This window comes from Aplidium turbinatum, chromosome 18 (genome assembly GCF_918807975.1).
Source record: "Aplidium turbinatum chromosome 18, kaAplTurb1.1, whole genome shotgun sequence".
Taxonomy (NCBI): Eukaryota; Metazoa; Chordata; class Ascidiacea; order Aplousobranchia; family Polyclinidae; genus Aplidium; species Aplidium turbinatum.
The window spans coordinates 3,094,833-3,117,043 of record NC_137489.1 but is presented as its reverse complement, the minus strand read 5'-3'; the positions used below and the strand labels follow the sequence as shown (position 1 = coordinate 3,117,043).

General features: G+C 36.7%; 1 protein-coding gene and 1 long non-coding RNA gene across 3 annotated transcripts; one reads left to right on the top strand and one right to left on the bottom strand.

Annotated features, from left to right (window-relative positions):
- Window positions 1-250: 250 nt before the first annotated feature.
- LOC145787796 (uncharacterized) lies at window positions 251-3,462 on the top strand. Of its 2 annotated transcripts, none has more exons than XR_014291445.1 (3): window positions 251-315; window positions 1,823-1,913; window positions 2,360-3,462. It is a non-coding gene; the product is annotated as an uncharacterized LOC145787796 (long non-coding RNA). The 2 variants fall into 2 exon arrangements; XR_014291444.1 differs by lacking the exon at window positions 251-315 and adding an exon at window positions 1,006-1,138.
- Window positions 3,463-13,512: 10,050 nt separating this feature from the next.
- On the bottom strand, window positions 13,513-21,429 carry LOC145787833 (uncharacterized). The gene is made up of 4 exons (XM_082599669.1): window positions 21,291-21,429; window positions 19,845-20,023; window positions 18,256-18,343; window positions 13,513-14,389 (listed from the first exon to the last, which is right to left on the bottom strand). Exons 1-4 carry the CDS (start codon window positions 21,346-21,348, stop codon window positions 14,328-14,330), a joined length of 387 nt encoding a protein of 128 aa, XP_082455795.1. The 5' UTR covers window positions 21,349-21,429; the 3' UTR covers window positions 13,513-14,327.
- Between the last annotated feature and the right edge of the window lie 782 nt (window positions 21,430-22,211).

The window sequence follows — 22,211 nt, the reverse complement described above, 5'->3', positions numbered from 1 at the left end:
TAAAGGTTGGTTTGGGTGACCGCTAAGTAGTTTTAAGAGACCGCAAGTGTTTCATTTAAATACCAAAAAATAGCCATATTTGCTTAAGACATAGCGAGAAACAACCATTACTTTTCTACTGTAGTTGCAAGTTCAAATTTTGGGAAACCGCTGGAGAAATTTAACACCTTAAAAAAAACACTGCTCACTGCTTTGCTCATGAACATTTATTTCCTGATTTTTCTGCTTGAATACAGCCATGCATCAACTAACCTGCGGGACTGCAATGTGTGTATCAACTAACCTTAAGAGTGTGTCAACTAACCTTTTCAAAAGGTTAGTTGATACATTATAGAATGTTGTATTCCAAGGTGCATAAACTGATTGCTATTTAAATGCAAGGAGCCAAACTTGGCGAAAAAGTAACCCTATGAATGAGCTTTCATGTGCACCTAAAGTTGCGTCGCTACACCTAGCGTTTCGTGAAAAAACGCATTTTATGTAAAATTTGTATCAACTAACCTGCCTTTGCCTATTTTTGACTGTAATACAGTAGTCCACGCTTATTAAGCCTACGGTTAATTAGCGTACCCGCTTATTTTAGTCCGCCTCGATAGCTCAGTTGGTTAGCGCGTAACTTCGTGAACAAAGAAGCTTCAAGATCAAGCGTCACTGGTTCAACTCTCGAAGTGTGCGCTTGTGCAACGCGCGTTAAATACTGCACTCCATTCAGCAGCATCTAATAAATGGAATAATCCTCGGCAACAACATTTCAACAATCGGAAACTTCACTCTGTCAATCTCGATGACCGGGCCTGCGTCAGTGATTCAAAGCCTCTACAAGTATGCGAAACTTCCAGGATTAAGCTTTCAAAGAAGCTTTCCCAGTCCGAGGATAAAGATTCAATCAATCACTATTAAGCCCAATTTGGCCCGGCTCACGATTACTAAATTTAGACTCATAGGAGTGGCAAAGAATTGTCCCCAGCTTAATAAGCCAACGATCATCCTGTCCCGAGGTGGTCTTAATAAGCGGAGGCTATTGTTACATTTTTTTTATATATGGTAATTGTTTACCACAGTTTCTTACGTTTAGATCGTTATCGGTTTGAATCACGAAAAACCAACCTGGAATATTCTCATCAAGCAACTAATAGAAGTACGCTACGGCAGTTACGAAGCATCAAGGAGATGTGGGAATTTATAAATTTATTAAGGCTTTGATTGAAGCCATATTCAAGTCTCATCCTTGTTTAGACTCATCAGTGCGGTGCATATCCATGTGTCGATCCCGCTAAAGGCAACATAGTTACTGATGATCCTCACGAGTAAAAGTCTAGAATGACATCTTTCAATTTCGTTCGATCCGGGCCTTATAGACTTACAAAGTAGCAAATGCAGCCTATAGTTCTTGACACTAATTGGCACCGCTTGTTAAATAATCCTGCAAAGCTTGCCAAACCATACCATAGACATATGATAACAGAGCTAGAGTGTAAAGTGTATTTAAGTAAGTGGACCAACTTATGTATGATAGTTGAGGCCTGCGTAATAATAATCGCTCTTCTTATGCTTGCACATCATCATTAGGGCGTTGAGAAGATAATTTGGGCCCGGTACCAATGGGCTTCTAGGCCTCAAATCAAGAATTTCGGATTCTAAAATAATTTCGAGTTCTGAAAAGAATTTCGGTTCTGGGTCCAAAAAACACTGGATTCCCTTGTCAATGCTACTGGTTATCACATCCAACCTTTAACTCTTTTCACTGTTTTATTCAATATACACTTTTCTGAAAAACTTAGCTATCAATTTAATGAAAATTGTTACTTTTGTTTATGTCCAGCTCTCTTGCTCCCGGTTTTGTATGCGGGATTACACCACAAGAAGATTCACCATTAGGAAGTGCGGAAAATTACGATCCCCAAGAGCTCGAAGTAAGGATTGTGTAGATGTGGATATCCCAGAAAGTAAATCAGTTTGCTCAATAGCTGTCCAGATCATGTCAAAATAAACTGATGTGATGTAACGAGTCACTGTGCACATCAAGCATGTGTTTTAAACTTTTTGAAAAAAGTGAAGACCAAAAAATGGTCACCACATGCCTCTAGTGCCACCATTTGTTCATGACAATGAGAAGAACAACTATTTATCTAATAAAAAATAAAGAGCTCAAAAAGTAGATTATAAACTCATTTTCAGTAAACGTTTCGAAAACTGAGCTGTTTTCATCTTCAGTGTTTGGCCAGGTCTCAGACAACAAAATCTGTCATTTTTACATTGATTCAACGTCTGCAGACGTTGAATCAATGTAAAATGTTGGATTTTGTTATCTGACGCGTTCCAACTATTTGTCTTGACTTACAAAAGCATCTTTCCACAGGGAAGTGCGTTGCTTGTCGGCATGTGCAGAGATGCAGCATAACGAGCCTCTTGGATGACGTCACTCCAACTGAAGCTAGTTGGCCTCTGTTCACTTGGAAGTCAAAAACTCTGAACACATAGTTTTTGTGCTCCATACTAAAAAAATAATTTTAGGTTCTGTCAAGCGGCTTAACTCATTTATATCAAAACAGTTCAATTTATTTTATTGCATGCAGTAGTTCCCAATTTGGGGTCCACTGTTAAAGAATGCTTGGTTGATATAAATTATTTGGCTTATAAGGTTCGAAAGTCGAAGAATTCGGTTTATAGCAAACTCACAAATATTTTTAGAAATGCAAGTCTAGCCTTGTCGCTTTATGTTACGTTGTAAACATGGAAAAACAGGCTGGCAGTATGTGTTCAATGTGAAACCACTCAGAAAAGCTATTAATTTTCCTGAATGTTAAACATACACCGCGTGCAAAAAGTAACGTAGTATAAGGGTAATCTGGTAACCATGTTTATGACATCACAATTCACAACAATTGTACGGTACACTTAGCTGCTAAACATAGGCTATACCTAAAGGGGTGCCGGTTCTCGAGATATAGTGATTTTTCGATTTCCGTTTTCCATTTTCTCGAGTCAAATTCCCGTTTTTTTAAGTAAAAAGCCAGAATGAGAACAGCGATCCTAAAAGTGATGGCCTATCTGACAGGCTTCAAGCACATAATATTACGTATATGCCACAGACTTGCACATACAGTTTGTTACCATGTTTAACGATAGCATCCGGCTCCAAGCCGTGACAAAGCAAGAGATACATTACTGGAAGCTGCTGGATAAAGAACAAGCAAACTGGAGCAGCTTTTCAATGCTTTATTGAGTATTCCACCAACTTCAGTGATAATAATAATAATCGTGCTTTTATTTGCGCCCATTGCGATAACGTACAGCACACTGCGATCACAGATGCATATATCAGTGAAGGCAGAACGAGCATTTTCTACAGCAGGATTCCTTGTCACGAAACTACGATCACGGCTAAGTGACAAATTTATCAATGCCCTGTGTTTTTAACGCAGTCATTAAATAAAAAATAAATAAAACAAGCTTAATGTATATTTTTGTTTGTTGATTTGATATATTTCGCCCCATTGTTTATATTTACACGTTGTTGATTTGCTGCTATCAGTAGGCTACCGGTAAAACCTCATGAGGCAGTGTAGCCCAGTTTTCACATTGCATTTGCTGTGCATGCGATTTCAGGTCTAAATGATTTATTGCTAGATTAAAGACAGAACTTAAATTGAAGGATACTGCATTTATTTCTCCGCACCACTTTGACGCTGATCTCCAAAATGGATAGCTTCTATAAGTCTCTAACATGAAAACACACGCTCTAAGCATGTAACCAACTCAGAATACTGTTCTTAACAATTCAGGTTTTTTCTCTGTTTTCCGAGATTGGGTAACATTTTTTTTTCGGTTTTTTGGAATTCCTTTAAAACCGGGAAATCGAAAACCTTATGTGAAACTGTAAAAGTTAAACTTAGATCGTGAATTTTCCCCTGTCCAAGAATAAATATTTCTATAACTTATTAGTTTAATGGAAAAAGGAAAATCCCCTGCTTGCTTTGGTATCAAATGACTTCTTTTCAACTACCACATAGTCCACACGTCATCATCACTTAGCCACACGACAGATGGCGTTTTAATTGATAGCCTACAAACAATATGGTTGACAGGGTTCCAGAGGGTAATTTGGGACCAGGGTTTGGAGTAGTATTAGGGGCCGCAACGATTCCAAGGGGTCCGGACTCTTGAAGAAACCACCGCGTATTAGTTGGATGTAGTGTGTTTGCCTTGAAAGTATCTTGATTTGAGGTATGAGAATCTCATTGGTACCATTATCCTCCTATCGTTTGGCTTGTTGACTATTTCTGCATTTTGAAGAACTGGCTTTTGTTAAACGAAATTCGTTTTGTGTTCAAATAGAAACAAATTTACTCTAAACTAAAGAAAGAAGTTAGAAAAAAATAAACCAACTTTACAAATACAATTTGTTTTCAAATACAAGACTTAGTAGCTTGAGCAAAGAACATGCTGTAGGTCAATTATTTGACGTGGCTCACTGTAAAATAGTAAATGGAGTTGCAGCGAGAAGTATAAGAAGCGAAGTTTCTCGTGCTATGCCAAATGGAAAGTGCTCCTTTTTGCTAATTACAGTAATTATTAGGTTATTATTAGATAGTTATTATGATTAATTAAATTATTTTACATAGTTATATCCATGGCAATACAAAAGCAAGTGTGATTCCACAATCATTCTTTTCTCCTGTCACAAACATATCGTCACGTTTTTTCTGCAATTAATCTTGTGTTAGTTTTTGAAATTGTTTTACCTTTTATGCAATGGTGACACAATCATAGAGCTTTTCAACAATAACTGCTTCAGCATTCATGACAAATTAGATTGAGACACCTGAAACATGGCGTAGCACACGGATCCACCATTGGTCCACTTCCGTTTAAAATTTAAAATTTATAGCTTCGGCTCTAGGGGTGTGCGCTTGAACAACGCATTCCAGGACTGCTCTCGATTTAGCGGGCCTAGTGAATAAAATAATGGCTTGACAACAGCACTTCAACAATCGGAAAGGCTTTGCCAGTCCAAAGATAAAAATTCAAAACCAACCAACCAACGTACTAACACCCGCAACTTACAAAGCATAGTTTCGGCAAAATATGCATGTATAATGTGGAGGCTTTTTCAATATTGTAACTTCTTGGCATAATCTGACAAGACGATCCGAGCCAGAACACAAAACCACAGCCCTAGAAATTGAAACGATGACAAGATATCTGGAGTTAGGCTACTACTTCTTCCGATATAGTATATGATTTTTTTTGACACCGTTAGAAAATTTTAAAACGGTATTAAAGTGTACGTATTTTTCAAAACTGCGAAAAGCATATTTTAAGATAAGTGGTTGTACAACATAACCAAGAAAATGAAGTATCTTCTGACAGGTGTGAAAATAAATGTCTGACTCGTTTGAAAACAAATTGCTTTGCATTACAACTTATAACACTTCATTTTCAATTACTTTGTCATTATCAGCGCAGACGAGATGTCAAAAAGTTTTAACTCGATCAATATCAATTTCCGGCATGCACTAACTTGGCGGTTAAAAACGTGCAGACCAAAAGTGACGTAACAGGAAGAATTACGTGGTGTGCAATTCTCAAAGCTTTGACTCCAAATTAATAGATTGAAGTCAGAAAATAATCAATTATTTTCACTTCAAGGGGAAATTCGAAAAAGAAATTGGCAGACTCAGATTCATTAATGGCGTTAAAATATTCTTAATGTTCAGGAGAGCTTTATTTAAATGCGAAGTTCATATCTCAACTATTGGCGTGGTATTTGAACACTAAATTATCCATTCTAGATGGATGTACAGACCTTTGGTATGAATCAAAAGAAACCCATTTCACCTTTGTCTGTCGAAAGACGCATTCATCGTCATCATCGGCCATGCCTGAATAAGGCGTCGGCTACCGTGAGCCTCCACAACGATCGATTGTCCATAGTTCTTATTAGAACCATAGGCATAAGAAGCCGAGCAACGTGATCAAGTTTAACATCTTCAAGTTTATTACATTTACATAAACATAAAACTACGCAACAAATTAAGTATCGAACGTTTTCGACATCACAAGATGTCCTCTTCAGGAATTCCTGAAGAGGACATCTTGTGATGTCGAAAACGTTCGATACTTAATTTGTTGCGTAGTTTTATGTTTATGTAAATGTAATAAACTTAAAGATGTTAAACTTGATCACGTTGCTCGGCTTCTTATGCCTATGGTTCAACAAGACAAACTCTCTACCGAAGCTCTATCAGTTCTTATTAGCTTTTCAAAATTTTGGTTTGTCCATGTTGAAAGATTTTTAAAGATTTCCAAACGTGGACGCTAGGTGCCGTAGAAGAGATTCAGAATTATGCCCAAAAAGACTTTGAAACAACACACTTGATGTACGTGTTTAAAACGTTGCTAAAGTAAGTATCATAGTCTACAGATGATATAACGTTGTTCAATGCAAATATTTGTATTTTAGTGAAACAACAACACAAAAAATTACAAGTTCCACAATTTTTCAAGACATTCATCGTATTTAAAACCATAGGATCTTTGGCGACTTCGGATCTCAATTGCAGGGTCTCAACTTTCTCAGCGGAGGGTTCTCAGCGGACCGACCATTCGTATAAAGAGTAAACTTGAAACAGTTACAGTGTGTAGAGAAGCAAGGTCAGATGTCAGTATGAGGTTCATTTGTGAAAATCCCCGCTCACACTCGCTCGATTATATTGGAAGGGATTTTAGTGACGTTATCAAATTCTGAAGACTCTGGGATCTTTCTTTCGTAGTTAAATATTTACGAAGTCCCCTCACAGCTTCGCGTTAATCTAAGCGCAACCTCTTTGCTTCTTCAATGATTTCGTTTTCTCCGTGTGTCATCACTGTGTCCTCTGGCCAAGTAGTTGGATCAAGTATTTGCAGGCGTTAATAAATGAAGAGTCTGTTGAATTCAACAAGCGATCTTGGATGAAATTTCCTAACTGATGATAAAAGATGCGGGGATTGAATGGCGAGCTATTTCTGTAATTGATAACACGACTGCTCAGACATACAAGGCTACTCTGAATAGGGCAAGACATACTAAGAGTGGTGCTAAGCAGTGGGAAACAGTCAGTAGTAAAAGTGAAAAAATACAAGAAAAACTATTTGTGACGTAATAAGGTGGCTCAGTAAAATATCGGAGTGTAAACGTCAGGGTCAGGGACAGTCAAGCTGCCTCAGTCAAGGTTGCACAAAAACGGATCAAATGAATGATATAAAATACAAACACCATCCGCTACTCTGAACAGGGCAAAGCATAATAGGAGCATAAAATATTTGAGCTTCTGGAACGTCGTTCCGGACAAGTCAACTTTTTGATTTAGCTTTCGGAGCGGCGTTTCGGACTGTTCCGGCTGAAATCCAGCCCTGGATATAACATTTTATCGCAAAGACAATATTTATCCACACCTTGCCTGTAAACTGATTCGATCGCCCGCAAACAACTGAAGTTTTATCTTCCACAACAATCAACTCATGACGCAGCCGATTGAGATGATAAAAATTGACGCTCCACAAGGTTCAATTTTGTGTACACTTCTTTTCCGCTTCTACACTAAAGATTACAGCAGTGAGTGATACCGTGATACAGTCAAGCATTATTTTTTCATTTCCTTGCTAGCTAATTCAAAGACCACGTTTAGGGATTTGCCGCAAGTGAAAAGGACTGATCGCAACTCACTTTTTTCTATGTGCAGTTGTGCACCCAAATGATGCTCCAGCTCACCTGGGGCTAATTGAGCTTCATTGTGACACCGAATGCCGGAACCGACACCCACACCCTTTCTCGTGTATTTTTACCAGCAGCTGTAGATAAAAACAACTTTCCAGAAATGCAAACGTTTGCAAAGAAAATGTTGAGCTTGTTTGTCTCAACATATTAGTGTGAGCAGATGTTTTCGATTGTAAACTTACACAAGCATTGTTTGAGATCAAAACTGAGCGACTCCAGCCTTCGTGATATTTTTCATTTGTCTACCACTAACCCCGAATCAGACAACTTGTGTATTGAAATCAAGACGTCACTTTCATCCTTGACATTAACACAGCTGTGTTTCACGAAGCTTTGGGTGGCTTTAATTTATAATTGAAAACCAGATGACTTGCATGTCCTAACTTATCATATCCGTAATATGTAGTTTACATATCAAAATACTTCAGTCTGTATATTTCTATGTTTTATATAATAATATTAACACTGGTCTACACGATTTTTGCGGCATTAACTTTGAAAACTGATGTAGAGTAATTTTGGGCTGCTGAATCCGAATCTGACCTCAGATTTTGTCTATCACGTCAGGTTTGTGAGATATGATAACAACAAATTGTTACTTTTGTCAAAAATGGAAAATTTGACGTTGCGTTTATCACACATACTAATTGTGCTATATCCAGAAATCCAGGCCATGTGGTACATAAGTAGCTGAAATACACTCACAAACTACAATTTTGATACCAATTTGTTTTTTAAGCAACATTATTAACAAGGCAGTAATAACAAGCTAAAAGTATACCTGACCCTCCCCCCGTCAATGTTTTGCATGAAACCACAAAGGTTTAAGCAAGCCTATGGCGATGCTTGTCCAGTAACCTTATTTAAGCTATTTTGGCCTGTCTAACACTAATGTTTCGTTGTAGCACTGCATATGTTGGTAGTAAACGAAACGCCAAATCTTTCACTTTTGGCATAAATAAATTTATTTTTGTTATCATATCTCAACAATTTGATTTGATAGTAAAAATCTGAGTTCAGATTCGGATTCAGCACCTCAAAATTACCTGAAATCAGTTGTCAAAATCTAAACAGCAGAAAAAAAAATCTTTTTTTGTAGACCAGTGAATGTTTGATTTATATTGCGCTGGCTATCCATTGCAGAATGCGTTGCTCCTCAACGCTTTACAAAGCAGACAGTGTCAATGCAGCGGCGCAACTAAGTACATCATTACCCGAATTCATTCCATTGCTCAGTGCCAAGCAGAAATTAGATTCAGTACCATTTTTAAAAAGTCTTTGGTATGACCCGACAAGGTATCGAACCCATGATTCACAAGCGTGCACACTAACCACTCAGCCATACACATTATTACCAATTTATATAATGCATCTTGCTTTGCGCAAAACAAGATTATCAGAGATTGTTGGTCCTCAGACACTTTGACATTATCAAATTTGGCCCTCCTGAGAAAAAAGATTGAACACCCCTGATCTCCATCCACGATTTGTCAACCTAACTCTGGCAAAATATGGACTCGCAAATGATCCGATATTTTTTCATACTGCAACGTCATAAGATGATCTTGATTCTGGAATAGACTACAGTATAATTAAAGCACTATGAGCCAATGATGTCTTAATTCCCAATGCTTTCCATTCAAATCATTTCATATAATTCAATCATTTCATAAATGTAATCAGATTAGCTGTGACTGGCAATTATATAGTCGATTGTTTTCAGTTTCAAAGAGAATGATAAAGAAATTGGCCAGCCAAGGTCTTCAGTAAACACGCTCAGTTACAGGCAAGAACTATTCCTAGGCTAATATTTAAATTGCGGTTTTTGGCTGAGAAATTGAACATGAATAATTACGCATATTATTTGTATGAGTAGACTTTTGTTTTGAGCTTAACTTCAGGAAACCTATGTCACATTTCGAAAGATTGGTCGAGAGGACCATAAATGTAAATTTGAGTAGTGACCATCAGGATTCGTGTCTTCATTCCTGACGTTGCCAGTCAGCTTATTTTAAACTGAGCTTGGAAAGGTTTTAATTACTGTACGATCACCGTGCTGTTCCTAGTGGCAGTGCACCTATGGAGAGCAAGGCAGTTGAAAAGATAATTTGGACCCGGTGCCAATGAGGCCCTGGTGCCCACAACTTAAGACACTTTAAAAAAAATACGCCATATTTAAAGAATACGCGGTGCAATTTTTATTGCTTTCGGGCCCTTTGGAAAGTTTCTAGCCCCTACAATCATCTTAGTCCTGGTCCAAAGAATACTCTCTCAACCCCCTTGTCAATACTACTGATGGAAAGTGGCATATTTCCCCTCTGCAATGTGGTACCGAAGAACAGACCGCAAACGATAACCAAAGATTGTATCGACTAGAGATGTAAAAAAACGTTTTTTTTGTTTTTAAAATAAACGACCTCGTTTTTTTGTTTTTTATCGTTTTTTTGTTTTTTATTCGTTTTTTTTTGTTTTTTTGTTTTTTTACCTATTTTGACATTAAATGTCACAATATGCAGCAATTAGGGTAAACTCATTGCAATAGCGTCTCTTTCAACAAACAAACAGTCTCATAACTCGTATAACTTATTTCAAATCAGACTATATGTCTGGTATATTGTTTCATTGCAATTTTGTAGATCTCAAGTCTCAACACACAAGCCATAAAGATTTCTCATCGTCTCAAATAGTAGTAACAGTGTCTTATGGTTGGCACATCTCAAGTATTGTCCGTAATTTGGTTCAGCCAGTTGTTAAATGCAGTACCACACTCGTGTACAGTTTCGAAGCCACCTTGGATTTTGGTTAATGGGCATGTTAGGACCAGGTGGTCAGTGTCCTGTTTCTCTGCTTCACAAAGGCACTTTTGACCAGCACACCACACCTTTTCCAGTACAACGTCAAGAGGTTGTTCCAGTTGATGTGCATTTGGTGCAAACTTGATGAAAACCACACAAGCGGTTCTCGAGTTATAAGTGAAATAAACTTAGCCGCTAGGTGGCTTCATAAATAAGGAGCAATAGAAAAACGGCAATATCTCAAGAACCGCTCATCATATTTGAACAATTTTTAGCTCTACCCCATGTTTTCTGGGTGGGCTATCTGTTTATGAACATTAAAACAAGTTTTGGGTACTACTTTTTGAGATAAAAAGAAATTAACCTCTTGTCGTTACGCACCGATAAAACCATGTTGCGTAACTTTAAAAAAATAATTTTTTTGAATAAGTAGGGGAAAGATAGATGAAAAGTTTGGCAAAAGCAGTGTAGTGCTAAAGTCCCAACTTAATCCATTCAATTTGAACTAGTTTGCAGGACTTTGAGACTTTAGCACTTTTCTGTTTTTGCCAAACTTTTCGTCAATCTTTCATCTACCCAATAATTTTTTTTTTTTTAAGTTACGCATCATGATTTTATCGGTGCGTAACGGCAAGAGGTTAATTTCTTTTTATCTCAAAAAGTAGTAGGCCTAGTTCCCAAATAAAATAAGTTTTAGGAGCAAAATGGTTGGAACGCCTGGTTAATCTAATCAAAAAATAAAGAGCCCAAAGTGTAGATACCAAACTCATGTTCAGCAAACAAACGTTTCGAAAACTATACTGTCTTCATCTTCACCTTGAGAAAATGTACAAACACTTTGTATACCAGTACAAACACCAGTACAAACACCTTCACCTTGAGAAAATGTACAAAAAAAACTCCTTGAGAAATGTACAAGCGAATTAAAAACAAACAGGTGAAAGTTAAAACAAAAAACAATAGCAAAGCAACTCGATAATAAACAAGAAAAGAAAGTCGATTGCTATGTTAGTCGGCTGTACTTTTATCCGCCGTACTACTTAGTAAAAACGAAAATGTTTAACACCTCGACTACAGAAGGAAAATTCATCTATAGCATAATTCGATTCTTCTTGTTTGTGCAATAAATTTTTGAATTACATCGTCGTAGAAAGCTTGCTTTTGCTTCTGTTCTAGCAAAAGTTGTTTCCAACGCTGATCACCTCAAACTCTAATCCAACAAGCTAAAACTTGCTATTGCCTGGGATTCCCCCAATGACGCGCCAAGGTGTTCAGATCAGCGAGTGCACACTGCACAGCCTGGCTGACCTAAAACCATTGCTGTTTTCGCTGCCTTGTGACGTCATTTTTCTTAATTGTTTATTTTAAATAGCACTCACAAAGCTGTCAGTGCACACCCAGCTTAAAGGTAATGACCGAAAAAAATTAAAGGCAATGACCTCAAACGTTGGAGTATTAAAATTAGAAGGGGAAGAGTTTTGCAATTGAAAAAAAAGCAATCAGCATGCAGCAAGATGTTAGAATATCATGAAAGTAAAGAAAATCGACAACCGATGGAAATTTTCTTTTTTTCTGGATTTCTTGGGGTGTGCAGTGCACACCTTGAACACCCTGAATATACGCCACTGGTAGTTACTAGCAATACAGTAATCAACATGGGTGTGGGCATTTGAAAGGAACAATAACCTAAACCTTTTCTGAGAAATGCACATACTTTTGACAGCTAAAAATATCAGTGATAAGATCTCTTGCATTATGTCACAAATGATCTGAAAGAAGCATCAATGACAAAGTGTTTAAGACCTTACAAGTTAGGCCTACAACACACGAAAAGAATACTTCTGTTTCAACATTTATAAAGCATATACATCGTTGTTAAGCTATCAGTTAAACATGTTTAAACAAGCTATTGGCAATAGCTTGCATTAGTAAATTACCACAAACAAGGTAATGTGTGTTCTGAATAACTGCCATCTTGTTTTTGCTAAAATTTCGTCAACCCATTGAGTGTGTCCAAGAATAACCAGTCCCGGTATAGGCTACTACAGTAACATCGTAGGCTAACTTCCATGAAAGGAAAAAGAAATTAACTCATCTACATTATGTCATGTACCCAAATTGCATTAATTCAATGTTTGTCAGGTCTACTGCCACAAACATGCCTGAGAATGAAGAAGAAAGCGAAACAACGTAGGACTATGCAAAAAAACATATGCTGCTGCCAAGCACAAACACTCTTGTGCAAATTTCAGCACAACCATAAAATCATTTTTACTAGTTTAATGTTTTTCAAGAGCACTATAATAAAACTAAGCTGCAAATTGTAAAAAAAATTGCAACAAACAAAAAACGCGTGTTTTTTTGGCCCAATTTTTTTTTGAAAAAAAACACGTTTTTTAAAAAAAAACGGTTCGTTTTTTTTGCATTTACAACTCTAGTATCGACTCTCTACGGGAAATAGAGAAGAAGGTCTGTGTATCTTAATTAGACAATGAGACTAAATGTTGTGCATCATGGACGCCGCTATAATGCGTGGTCTGCGCGAACTGGATGATCAATCAATACAATGCCTACTCGATACCTGCACGAATATCAAGCCCTGGTCGTCACTGCACAAGGGTGGAAAAATCAGAGCCTTTCGAGTCGACTCTTGGAGAGAAGAAAAAAAAGATCTCTAATAGCATTTCCATGGAATCACCTCAATATGGAGATGGATTAGGCCTAAGAATACACCTTTGGGCGCAAAAGCATAAACAAGACGACTCCTCGTCGAAATATTTTTATATTATTTTAATTTATTGTATTTTATAAATATTTACAGATTCCTCATAAGGGCTTAAGTTAAGCTGAAAACGTTTGACTGTTAAACTATTTGTAAATATGTAAAAAATATACTGTTGTATAATGCTCAACCCTGTGGTATTGTTATGTCTTGCCTGTCTTTGATATTTTTATTAATTCAAAGTTTTTAGATGTTTTATTGCAATAAATAAACAAAAAACGCAAATAAATGCAAATAAAATCAGCTCTTCTGTAAGACAAAGCAATCAAGACCCTAACACCATGCTCACGGAATCAAAGCGGCAAATGCAATGTCAACATTTTATCAATTAAAAAGGACTTTGTAGGCTATTTATCACACGACCGTATCATTACTGGCGTACAATATCATGATCGATAACCCAGAGCAATTTTGTAAGATAATTTTGTCATGACCATCTAGAGTTCAAAACTGTTCAAGTTTCCCGGAATTTAGTTTGCTCGTTTGATAAATTAAGTCTGACAAAAATGCTGCGAGCTATTTTGCGGCCAGAGACGTGCTTTGTGCTGGTCTGCAGGACCAAAAGTCGTATTTATTTGTATCGATAACAGCCAAAGAATTCTTGAGAGCAAAATATGCAACAGAAAGGTGTAGCCGCCCAAACAGCATAATCTATCATTTTTACATTGATTCTGCAGATGCTAAAGCAATGTAAAAATGACAGATTTGCTGTCTGGCAACAGCGGGATAACATTTTTCACTTGTTGTCTTATTTTTGTCTCAAGCGCGTTTTAATGTTCAGGTTTTGTCGCTTCTACCTTGTTTTATGTCTCTTCTATATATGGCAAGTATTGTCATTATTGCGATAGTCAGAAATAAAAAACAGAAGTGAATGAACAGCAATAATACGATCAAAAAATGTTAGTTTGATGTTGTTCTAATGTAGATAACCTCTTCATTGGATTCATGTTCTTCTTTGAGACTCGTCAGTGCATTGTCTTCCAGTTTCCATTTAACTAAACGTCTCTCCGTTTGACTTACATTTCCTGTTTACGCGGCAGGTCTTGCAAAATCCTAAAATGTACAATCAATTGAAGTGTTTTATGCCGGCTACACCAGAACGACTTACAAGCCAGAATAATCCCGCACATGTTTTAAACTGCACAGTTCGGTAATTTTAAGTACTTAGCAATTAGCATACAATATAATAAGAGCTAAGATAATACTCAGTGGGCTGCACGCGGTGAACAGAAAATGTCTCCGCAATGATTCATATGAATAATGACTTCACGTTTTGCACAAAATACTTTCCCAGCTACTCTGTAAAAGTGTGGTTATGGATGCCAAAAACTTCACTTATTGGATTTTTTTGCATAAATTACTTTAATGTAAGCTACTGCGTAGTTCTATCCCAGGGAGCAAAATTTGTTTTTTTAACGTTGATACAAAGTTTACAGACGACGCATTTGCAAAACGAGATTTGCTGGCAATGATATAATCTGAACCAGCTCAGTGTTCAATTCGTTTCGCCTTCGACTCTGGCGCTGGTAGATCTGAGATGAAATCCAGCTTGGGTCAAACCGAAGACTTTAACACTTTGCTCCTCAAAGGGAGGCCAGATTTGGCCCCCCCTCATATTTCCTTTGATTATTTGAAGCACAGTAACGCCATGCACTTGGTTTTTCTTGACTTTTCCTAAAATTGCCAGGCGGTTCTGATGATATTAAATTTGATGCTAACAGTTGTGTAGTTTTCTTGTAAATTCAAGATTTTGGTGAATTTTTGCTATTTCTAGCTAACTTCCAGCAAAGCGTGAAATGGATTACATTGCGATAACAAGCCATAAGCTCATAATTGCTTCGTGCATCGATATGCGCGAGCAGAGAGAAACATCCTCTTGTTTTCCTTTGTTTGGTTTGACCTCAATAATACAAAGCGCGTTATTTCTTACGTTACAAAAGAAAAGCCAGTGATCACAAAGCTGTTAATTAGAAAAAATAATAGCAAACGTTTTTTGCGTTATCAGCTCTACAAAGAAGAATAGCAATCCACGATCAAAATAGTAGGCTATGTAGGCCACAAACTATTCAAAACAGTTATTTCAAGTAGATAATATTCATTGACGAATAAAAAACGTTACAATAAGAAATCTTGGGTAAAGGCACGAAAACCTGGTTTCGATATAAACGTTCTATGGAAATACTCTTATTGACAAGCATTGCAATTGCGGAAATGTATGACTGCAAATGCTTTTGGGAGAAGGCGGAGAAATAGCGTTTTTGCAAACAGTAATTGTGAGATACACTCAAAATTATGAGATAGGCTCCATTTACACGTAGCAGCTAACTCGATGGCGTCCCTTCCCTGCTTTATGTCGCCTACTTGTTCTTATGTCCTGCATTATTGTTTCACCGTGCACTGTGTGTTGTTCCAAAGAGCGCAAAATAAAGATGATAATGCCTCATGTACAATTGTACATTACAAAATATTTTGTAATGTAGACAAGGCATAAAGTTAGGCGTCACATTAGACAAAAAACAAATCAGCATTCTTGATCATTGATTCAACATCTGAATACGTTGCGCCAATGTATAAGAGGCCGGCTATTGTGAAGACCCACCATTTATAAACGATCCGATTATACCAAAAGTGGGACAAACTAGTGGATCAAAGAATGAATAAACAATGCTGAGGAAACTAAATCTAAGTGATGAACAATACCGATGTCTTCATTTATCTTGGAAAAATGCTGCCTAAACTTATCAACAAAAAATGCAGTAAATAACGGCAAGGATCCCGAAAACAGAATTTGCTCGACTTGGGCATGAATTTAGTCAGACATTTACAGTAATAATTCCACACATACAATAACGGGCTTTCAACGGCTGTAAGATACATAATAATCAACCTGGTTCTGGGCTGTTTGTGTAACAGCTTAGGGGAAGACACTACTTGAAATGATGCACCACACAAAAGATTTTCAATGAAGATTGAGTTTAAAAACCGATGTGGATTGTGCTTCACAATGACTTCAAGTTTAGGACAGAAAAGGCACAAGAATATCACGATGAAAATAGAGACCTTGTGGGAAATTTTCGAGAATCATAACACGATGCAAATACCAAAAACGCGTAGTTTGCATGCTGGTCTAAGCTGGCCGGCAACCACAAAGGTAGACAATACAGGCAGTTTATAATTCGATAACAGCGCAATAAACATTATAAATACGTAAACCGACAATTTTCTTTTACAAACATTTTACGTCTAATAGTAAATTTTCCCCCAACAATTTTTTGTAAAGCGCTTGCAAACCACGGTTTTGTAAAATAATTCATCATTTTTATTTTTTACTTCTCGGATATTCTAAAACGTCATCAGCAAAATCACCAAAAAATGTTTATTACTTCAATGTAGTAGGCCTAAGAATTTTTTATAGAATCGTAGCCAAGTTGTTTCAACAAAGAAGCCATTTTTTGGCAATATAAAGTTATAGAAAATAATTTGCAATCATGCAAATGTTTGGAAAGAATCTAGGAAGTCTTCTCACAATCTGGCACAAAATGATTATGTTTATTGTATTTCTGCAATATTTTTTACGACAAACTTTGAAGCTTCGTTATAATCATTTTTATCTTTGAAGTCAAAAGTTAATTCTTTTTTTGGCCAGAAACATAATCGCTGCCTTGCTGATGTTGTCGCCTTTACGCGTATTTTTTGTGCTTCAAACAATAAGGACCCAGTCAGCAATCCAGTCCTTTTACATTGATTCAACATTTGTAAACGTTAAATTTATGTAGATTTGCTGACTGTGGGTTATTTCACATTTCCTTTGTTTACGCATGTTCCTCAATTCGCTGTTGCATTGTTTCGACGCTGGCGGACTAAAAATGTTATTTCAAATTGATTGACACAATCTTCAATAAAAAGTGAGCTTCGAACTTAGCTTTGTTGATGTAAATGCTGTATTTTTTGTGGATGTAATTTATGAGTCATGTTTATAAACACCCGTAAGCGAAATGACTTATGATGTGGCCTGCATGATATTTGTGTTACGACTTGACACAAATCCACAATTTCAAAAGCACCTAATTTGAACTTAGAAATTTCAGATAATTTCAACAACTTGTTCAATTGTCTTCTCTCTACTAAAAATATTCCTACTACAAACTCAATTGTAGACATAAAATACACAAACGAAGATGTAAACAGCTATTCAAGCAGGCTAAGGTGTTACTTATGAGAAATTTGGTTCCATAAAACTAGAAGCTAGCCATGAGTTTCGGAATGCATTAGTTTAGGATAAAAATGTAAGACAACAAACGCAGTTTTGTTTTTTTCAAATTCGTGTAACAATGTTACTCTGATTGTAACTATTTTAGAATCAGTGAGTAGCTTACAATAAGATTTGCTCGCAAGTCGTAAATTCTAATCAATGCAATGATTCGGCACACCGCACACACACTTCGTGCGTTCGATCGAGCTCTTTGTTATTCAGAAGTTTGCATGAAATCGGATTAGCACGGTAATTAAATAGCGGCAAGTTAAATCAAAATTGTCGTTTTTGGGTACCTTTGCAAAAATTGAAATATCAAGTTTAACATATAAAATTTTAAAATAATGACTTTTCAAACTTATAGACAAATGATTTGCTTTCACACCAGTGCAACTTCTGTTGAAATAGCACCAGCGGCTAACACGTAACAGCTGATTGAATTTGATCCAAAAATGGCCCCCCCCTTGAGCAGTTAACTTCCAAAAAAACGTTGAAAAGCAAAGGGTTAATATCGGTTGCTTTCTTTCTGTCATACTGCAGTGAGAATAAGCCGGAAAATAATGTGATGACATTGTAAACCTGATATACTGTAGAATTAAAAATAAGCCTTGTCGCTAAAGAAGAGAACATTTTATGTTAAGCATCAATGGTTTTTCTGATAACCTACTTTGCTCAAAACCATAGTTCTTGCAGTTTTGAACTGAATAGGTTCTCGTTCTGTAGTTCCTTGAACAATATCTCGTACAATCGATGGTCTAAAACGGAAAAAAGATTATACATTACTATACAAAATAATATCGTAACTTCATTAATTTATACTAACCCGTAGGCATCACATTTGTTAAATTTTCACAGTCACATTTTGAAACGTTTTTCTGCATGTTAGTCGGAGAATAAGTGATGTTTTACCCAACCATTTTAATGTAGGTTACTATAAGGTTGTGAAAAAATTTTGGTTTTAAATGATCATCTCTTTGTAGATATTGTTCTTCTTTTTGTACGAGCTGAGCTTTCTCGTGGCCGCCGCGGCAACTTTGGACCTGTAATCCTATCGGCCATGGCCTAGTTTGTTGGCCATGTGGGAATAGCCATGTTCTTGAAAACACCGTCTCTCCATTTTTGTTTGGACCAGGTAGTCTGCAGGCACCCATTCACTTACAGAATGAAGATTTGTTTTATTTGGTAATTATCTTTTCTTCTCAAGCTATATCCAAATTGTTTCATCCTGATCTGGCAACACTTTCATTTAGTCTTGCTACGTCATGGGAACCTAATGATGATTGTGGGAATCGCTATCCTCGGACTGAAAAAGCTTCTTCGGAAGCGTAATCCTAGCAGTTTTTAATACTTGCATAGACTTTGAACCACTGGGTGCGACGGGCCGACGGCTGATCACCAAGTTTGACAGAGCGAAGATTGGGCTTGTTGTCAGTGATAGTTTTGTAGAGCAATTTCACACGTGAAGCTCGCGGTCTTTAAGCCAGTTTTTAGATTTGTTGTCGAAGTGCCGTTGTCTGTAAATTATTCCACTCACCAAGTGCCGCTAATTGATAAGCAGCTCTTAATAATGCGTTGCTCAAGCGCACACCACGAGAGTCGAACCAGCGCTGCTTGATCTTGCAGTTTATATGAATCCATTTCAGGTCTATTTATCTCAAATGTTTTCATTTTGGATTTTATCAAATTTTCTTGACTCCAGCTGACCACAGCAACATCTTAATCTTGTTCACTTCTGACCTGTGTATTGGCGTTTGTGTGTGACTCATGTTTCTGTGATGAGCTAGGGATGGACAAATTACAAACCCGCAAAACCAGTCCCTTTAGTTTTGATTAAATGAGCTTGTCAGGACATATTTTAATTGATTCTCTCCAGTTGGTCCGAACACCGCAATTTCTAGCAGTAACTTGCGGGCGAAGATCATTTGATACGACAACTGTAGCGTAGCCTACATACACTGTACAAGTACCTCAACTTATTTTTTCTTTCCAAAGGGCACCTTGTAGGTTTACTGTTGCTACCTGAATTTGATATACAGTCTTCTGGAGACTAAATTGCTAATTTTAATCAAAATCATGCTTTGCACAAAAAAGAAATCATCATTTGTAAAGCTTTTTTTGGAAAGTTAAAAAAACTTACAAAACTAACCAACTCAAAGATAAAACGAAGATGTTCTGATCAATTGAAAAGTAGCAATTAGGTTGATGTTGTCATTCAGATGAAAATACGTTACTAGATACAAAACAATCAAAACTTACAATCGTGTAACTCAGAGGAGGGTTCGTGAACAACGTTGTTGTCTGCGTTGTTGATGTTGTTGTTGACGTTGTAGTTGTTGATGTTGTTGTTGGCGAGGTTATACTTTTATAATGCTTTTTGAAAAGTTCGGATGCATACTTGAAATTGAGAAAGTGTGAACGCCTTGCTGCAACTCCAACTATGGATAAAAATAAAATGTAAGCTGCTGTGTTTCTATGCTGGTAGAGGGAAGCCTCAAGATTTCATGACATACGGTAGGCTGCTGTAGGCTACTGGAATATCTAAAGAGGTAAGGGGTCTATCTTTTCTTGAGTGCAGTATCAGAGGTAGGCAAATGCATCCACATTACTGGTGATGTGTGATGGCTCACAACACATTGTCATTGGGGAGACAAAAAGTCTCATTGCCTCCAAGTACTGGACGTTATCGGGCGTTATTGATTTAGGCCCGGACACTATTGGACATGAATATATAAGTCCTACAAAACGTAAAATGAATCCTTCAAATAAAGCTAAATGTTACGGTTCAATGAAATTGGCAAAGACGGTAATCAATAAATATCCATACTGAAGATATCCCTACGAAAAATATCCCGACTAAAAAATATCCATAAGGAAAATATCCATAGGCCTACGGAAAATATCCTTCAAATGCTGCAGCCTAATTATCAGGGTGGATATTTTACGAGTGGATACATTCCTGGTGAATATTTTCCGAGTTGGTATTTTCCAGTCGAGATATTTTCCGTATGGATTTTTACCTACATTCGACAAAAACCAATAGTATTACAAAATGTAGTGACGAAGATTTAATCAGTTCCAATTATGTATTAGATAATTACACTTAGATCTATCACAACTCGGTTTGCAATTCTGCATCCTGTCAAAATACGTGGAATATTACAAAGAATTTCGATTTCTCTAAAGACAATCTTCCAATGAGAAGTTTCTCAAGCAATTTTCAATTGCTACAGTATGCTTGCATCGAAACCGCAACAAACGTAGGAAAGTAATCCTTTCAATATTTTCAATATTTAGATTATAAGCTACCTACAAAGTGCAAAGCGTAGTTTAAAATACAAAACTGTTTAAAACTTTTGTTCATTTCCACGCATGCAACTTGCGAATTGCAAAATATACGTCACAATGAAAACGGTAACAGACAAAATTAAATATCTACAGGTCGTGACATTTGACCAACTTTGCAGGTCTAAACCAATGGTTCTTAACCAGGGGTGCACGCACCACTAAGGTGGTGCTAAATTTCTAGGTAGTGTCGACAAGGCAAAAGGTTAAGAACCATTGCTCTAAACAAAATAAACTTTTCAACATCGGTGACAATCTTTTCAAACACATTTTAATATTAAAAAACTCAAAGACCGTCGACAGCTGAAATCATTTGGAATTAATTTTACTTTTAAGTTTAAGTAAATATTTTTGACTCACCTGTATTTGAAGCAAGGACGAAGCACAGAGATACTATCACCAGTTTTGTAACATCCATGTTGGAGTTGGACAAATTATTAACAATATTTTTAGATAACTTAGTTTATTTTTAAGTAACTTTTCTACACCTATCTTCACTGCAACAAGTATTGAATGAAGACAAAATGTCAAAATATTTTTTTTCTTGTATTCTAATTGGTAACTGGTTGCTGCAGTGTAGCATGAACGCAGAATGCATAACACGAAAGAAAAGCAAAGACCAACCATCTATTTTTATAGATGAGTAACAGTATCGAAGGAAAAAAGAAATTTCTGCATGGTTTGAAATTAGCTTTCCATCATGTGTTAACAATATATTGAACACTTTACGCTTGTGGTCATGTTTTGCGCACGTGCCGCTACAATGACCTTAAGGACGTGTTGTATGTTTATTCCACTCTTTTAAACTCACAACAACATGATCATTTGTTAACAAAACCGAAAGGAAATAGAAGGTTTTGAGAAACATCTTAGCTCAATAATCAAGGTGCGAAACCCGACTAAATAAATAATCACTCTTAGTCGTGTCGTGTTTTAAATCAAAATTTGTCTTATACTTTTTTCTTGAAACTTTTTCATTCATGATAAAACTACTCTGGTGCTGAATGAAGGTGTTTAAATCAATGTTATTTCTTCTTCTATGGATTAGTGAGCACTTTTTTATCCCTTAAGTCTTCATATGATGATTAAGTGGAAAATGTAATCTAATGTAATCAAACGTGCTTGTTCCTTAATCCTGAGGTATTCGTTAAGTTGTAAGCGAAATCCGGCAACTAAATAAATATTGTATCGTTAGCTACGCTGCAATCGTTAACCTTGGGAACTTGATTTTCAAGTCTGGTCAGCCGAGCTCTGCCAAGAACATGATTAGGCACAGTAATG